The sequence below is a fragment of the Xiphias gladius genome, chromosome 15, assembly GCF_016859285.1.
Source record: "Xiphias gladius isolate SHS-SW01 ecotype Sanya breed wild chromosome 15, ASM1685928v1, whole genome shotgun sequence".
Taxonomy (NCBI): domain Eukaryota; kingdom Metazoa; phylum Chordata; class Actinopteri; order Istiophoriformes; family Xiphiidae; genus Xiphias; species Xiphias gladius.
In genome coordinates, this window is record NC_053414.1 from 8,964,517 (window position 1) to 8,969,583 (window position 5,067).

Consider the following 5,067-nt stretch of genomic DNA (forward strand, 5'->3'; position numbering starts at 1 on the left):
ACTGAAGATATAAATCTTTAAAACCAGGTCAAAATGTATAGTTAATTTAAAAAAAACAGAACAAAAGGCTCATTGATTCCTAAAACAGCCGGGCACTGTAGTTTTCAAAGCATTACTCGAGCAGAAGTGAATAGTTCATTTGTTGCGGATTAAAACACATTTGGTGCTCCAGCGAGTGTTAACAGCAGTGGCGGGTGGACGAGGGATTGAGTCAAAGTAAACTACAGTGCCCAAGTTCATCGTAATGAAGGAGCATGTCAGCCAGTGTTAGAACAGTTTTTAGAAAAACCAATGGAGCTCTGTGGCACAGAGGACTAAACTACATCAGGCCTCAGCTATACAGACAATACTTGTTAGTAGGATCAGTGCATACTTGGTTTTGTTTTTTTTTTCATGGAATTTGATGACAAATATTAAATATACAATAACGCAAACCTTATCCTTTAACATACAGGATTGGTTCAAAAATACTGAATGAATTTTATCTGTTTTTCATGGTTTGTCAATGAATACTGTAAATCCTTCATGATTCCATGTCTTTAACTCTGTCATAGTGTTTGTCACTTGTGTTTCTTGAGAGTCTTTGTTAATGTTTTTTGCAGTCATGAGAACTCAAGCGGCTATTATCGTACTTCCGTCTACTTCCTGTCCAAGATCTTTGCTGACCTCATCCCCAACCGCATCATCCCCATCTTTGTGTTTTCAGGCATCGCCTACTTTATGATGGGTAATTTACCTTTTTGTCCAGAACCTTTCATTTGACCCTATTGCCACGTTTGACCCCACCAAGAGGAAGCTGCTGAAAGCAGCACTCTGGAAGTGGATTGAAGTTCTCAGTCTCGTTCGATCCGGACTCTTCTGTCATCCCGTTTACATGTATCAACCACTCTTCCAGGGTTGAAGCCTGACTGCGAGGCCTTCCTGTGTTTTGCTCTGACCATGTCTCTGGTCAGTCTGGCAGGAGTCGGTCTGGCTTTCCTCGTCTCAGCAAGTGTTTCCTCCTTTGCCATGGCCAACATCCTTATTGCCCTACCCTTCGTCTTCATGATGGTGAGACAAAAAGACACATTTACACCGATCAGCCTCAACATTAAAACCAGTCACCAGTTTTTAATGTTGTGGATTATCGGTGTACAAATCATATAATGTTTAGGGTTACAAATATAGTGCTTTTCCGAGTATAGAGTATAATTCTCTCCCTTCTTCCTTCCTTCTTCTCCTATTTTAGGTTTTTGGTGGTTATCTTGTCAATCTCAACGCCATGCTAAGCTGGCTCTCCTGGCTGAAATGGATCAGTATCTTCAGATATGGATTGAATGTAAGATATGAAAAGCAGGCAGCACAGGAGGATGAGGGTTCCGGTTATAGGAATGCGATCAGTTTTGGGGTGGGGTTTAATCTGTCTTTATCTGAAGCGAGGAAATTGTTCAGCCCCATCTCCTTGTCTCTCTCAGGCTGCATTCATCAACGAAATGAAAGGACAGTTGTTCTACAGCAACAGCACCATGTGAGTGTGAGAAAATAGCCACTCCTTAAAACACAATTACCCCCCACCCACACACACACACACACACACACACACACACACACACTGACCTCCTCTTGTCTGTGCTGCAGCATCCCAGGGGAGCAGTTCCTAAAAGGCCAGGACATCGACTACTCTGTGTGGGGCTTCTGGCAGAACCAGGTGGCTCTGCTGGGAATCATAGTTGTTTGTATGTTCCTGGCCTACGTGCAGCTGCGACGAATCAACCGCTGGAAATGATGCCTGCAAATCTGTTTATGTATCCGTCACCCATGCACTGAGTCTTTATCTTATTTATTTAGCAGGGAAAAATTGAAAGCTATTGTTTTATATCTGTGCGCCAGATAAAATAAGCTCTCCATTTTGATTATCAAGGTCATTATTTAACATCAAAGTATTTGTCGAACATTACATATGGAACCTCCCTCTCTGTGTGTGTGTGTGTGTGTGTGTGTGTGTGTGTGTGTGTGTGTGTGTGTCTCTGTCTTTCACACTCTCGAAAATAAACAAACACACGTGTTGTAACATTTGACTCCCTGGAGGATAAGCTGCCACTAAGCGCACCTGGTCTGTGCACGAGGGAATGCAGCAAAGCCGACGTCTAAGTCCTTACAAAGCTACTTACAGTGTGTGAGACATTGGCTACAGTAAAGTACAGCTTGAACGAATCTACATTTTATAGGGAACCTGTTAGCTTTATTTATTTTTTTTAAATCACAATTCTCAGTTCTCCAAGTAAAGAATAATAAATAGCCAGTGCCCTTTTTGCATATTAAGTATGTCATTTTATTTTTAGTGTAATATACCTTTAGTTTTGTTACAAGCTTGAGGCAAGTTTTGCAAAAATATTATACCGAGAAAATTAACATATTATGGTATTAAAGTATGGATGCACGGATGCTTTAAATCCTCATTTCAGAAGAATGAAAAAGATACATGCAGAACAGAACAGTATCAAAGTCAACTCCTTAAAACTCGGTTCCCCCCTTCATTTACATTTAAATAGCTTCAAGCTTGGAAAATCATCTCATTCCACACTGTCTGTCATAATCCTATACATGATCTGTATCATCTCGCTCCCAACTTCATTGAAGCTGTGTGATGTTTACACTGGGTGATATATTCAAACCCGAGACTTTGTGTTTTTTATGGCTGCGTCATTCCGTCAAGTGGAAATATTCTCGGCATGCTTGCGCATCATTTAATACAGAATTTCGAAACGAAGGAGTCTGCGAGTTGGCCGCGCAGCTGGTTCAATCCGTTTGTGATGACTGTGCAGCCGGTCAATTTCGGCTGAAGAGCTACACAGCGTGTAAAACGATAAAGTTTTATCGACCACGTATGTAAACGCAACAGCAGTTGAGTTTACATACTGAAGAGACACTGAACAAAACAGTAGAGCTCTGCTAGCTCCGCTATGGTGATCTGTGTCTCTTTAGAAAGAGTCTGCCGTGTCTTGGATACACATTAATAAGTGAACTTACAGACCAAGAAAAAAATTCATTGTGTCAACACACTGTTTTGAATGGCAGTATTTTGAAGCACAGTGTGTCATTTCACCGTGTTGGAAAATTAACCAAAGATCAATGTAGAATAAATCTTGTTTTCTCAAATTCACATGTAGGTTTTTAGTGGTCCCTTGCAACCGCAGTGCATTGTGCGCTTCATGACTCTGAGGCTGAACGACTCAAATGTCCTGCAGATAACCCGATAAGCTGCAATGCTTAAGTTCAAAGCAAGTTTGAATGAGATCTATAGGCTGAATATGGCAAAACGCTTTTGAGCTGATCAACTGAAAAAAAAAAAAAACAATCATCAGTGGAGAAGTGAACATCTAACAGAAACCAGCCAACACAGAAATAAAAACTGCTGTTCAATCCCAGGTTGGACCTCAAGCAGTACTTCTCATTTCACCTTTAGAAACTTTTCACAATGCTAGCGCTCTTAGTTAGGCTGTTCCCCACTGTCACTGGTGTGTTTTCCAACCCACGGAGCCACTCCGTACACTTCAGCACCACACGCTCATCCACACCATGGTCCTCCTCTTCCTCGTACTCCACATCATCATATTTGTGTTGCTCGTTCAGCAGTGAGATTTTCACAATTGATCTTATGTCTCTCAGTTCGGCGTCACCGCTGTTTTTCACAGCCACTCTGCTGTTTGGAGTGCTGTGTCTCTGCATTGCTGGTTGATGCCTTCGAGAAACATTTTCCCTCCGGCGTCTGAAATCGGCGGCGCTTCCGGGAACACCATCTCCACTTTCGGTATTTCTGACTGCTGAACGTTGATGTCTCTCACTGTTCCTCCGCTGCAGCAGCAGAACAGCCTCGGGTGTGAGTGTCAGGGTGAAACGGGCCTCCTCCTGATGTCTGGTCCTCGTCTTCACCTCTGGTTGACTCGGTACAGAGCTCTGGCTCACAGGTTTCTGCTGCTGCGTCTTAGACAGGGACTCACCTGAGCTGGAGGCAGGGAAGCTGTCTGTCAGTGACAGTCTGTCCCTTCTCTTTGCATGCAGCTCTGCTCCTGCCACGCCTTTGGCTATTGGCAGACGACTCCCGGGTTGGCTCTTCTTCCCCAGCTGTTTGAGGTTCAAAGTCAGTCGCTCCTTCACTGAGCTGCCCTTGTCTTCTCTTGGGACCCTTGTCTTGGCCACAGTAGTTGTAGATGAAGTGCTGTTGATAGGTCTCTCCTTGCCTGTCAGTCCTGACACAGAGCGTGCGATCGACACAGGGGGTATGAACGGCATTTTGGCAACACACAGGATCAGGTAAGCGATGAATTCAGTTCTGCATCTGAAGTGCTGGAAGAAAAAAGAAGAGGGCGCGAAGGAGGAAACCGATTTACTGAGGGAGGTGAGATACTCCGATGCATCCTCGGCCATGCAGGGGTCAGTGGCAAGTCTGTTGCTGCTGGGATCCAGTAGTGCTCATCTAACCTGGAATAGCTGACATCCTGACGTCTTATGCCTGAGCAGCAGGAGGGTTTGGCATGGCGCGCTTCAAAAGGCGTGTACAACCTCAGAAGAGGGGAATGAAGGGTTCTGCTGCACCTCACATGCTCATTAGTCTCAGGCTCAAAGATCTAAAAAAAACTTCCCTTCTAATCCTCCGGTGGTGTCAGTGAGGGCACGTTTACTACACACAGTGCGAGTACACATGCAGGCTTAATCCACACAAGGTGTATTGATGACTAGAAAGAAAGTAAGGTAGGCTTCAGAATCTTTGCAGGGAACCCTGTAATGTCAACAGTTAAAAAAAAAAAAAAAAAAAAAATCAGTGGAAACCAAGTGTAACATAAACATGAAAGTTCTTTTTTTTTTTTTCCAGTATTTTATTTTGCAGGTTTTCAAAAGACAATACACCAACAGGAACAATCAAATAACAGGTAGGCTCAGATACAAAATGTGCAACTACTACTACTATTAATAAATCAGTAAATAGATAAATTAAAATAGAAAAAAATAAAATGAAAACATTGACATGGCATTAAAGGGGTGCCAGTTTTACAGTGCTTAAAAGTGCTGCACATTAGATCTCAAATG

At 43.0% G+C, this 5,067-nt stretch overlaps 1 protein-coding gene across 1 annotated transcript in view; it reads left to right on the forward strand.

Annotated features, from left to right (window-relative positions):
* The window catches only part of abcg2b (ATP-binding cassette, sub-family G (WHITE), member 2b), a 27,120-nt gene extending 25,327 nt beyond the window's left edge, over positions 1-1,793 (forward strand). Inside the window, exons 11-15 of the mRNA XM_040146560.1 lie at positions 603-727; positions 896-1,050; positions 1,229-1,318; positions 1,455-1,507; positions 1,618-1,793. Coding sequence (XP_040002494.1) covers positions 603-727; positions 896-1,050; positions 1,229-1,318; positions 1,455-1,507; positions 1,618-1,765 — 571 coding nt within the window. The 3' untranslated portion in view covers positions 1,766-1,793. The remainder of the gene's footprint in view (positions 1-602; positions 728-895; positions 1,051-1,228; positions 1,319-1,454; positions 1,508-1,617) is intronic.
* The last annotated feature ends 3,274 nt before the right edge of the window (positions 1,794-5,067 follow it).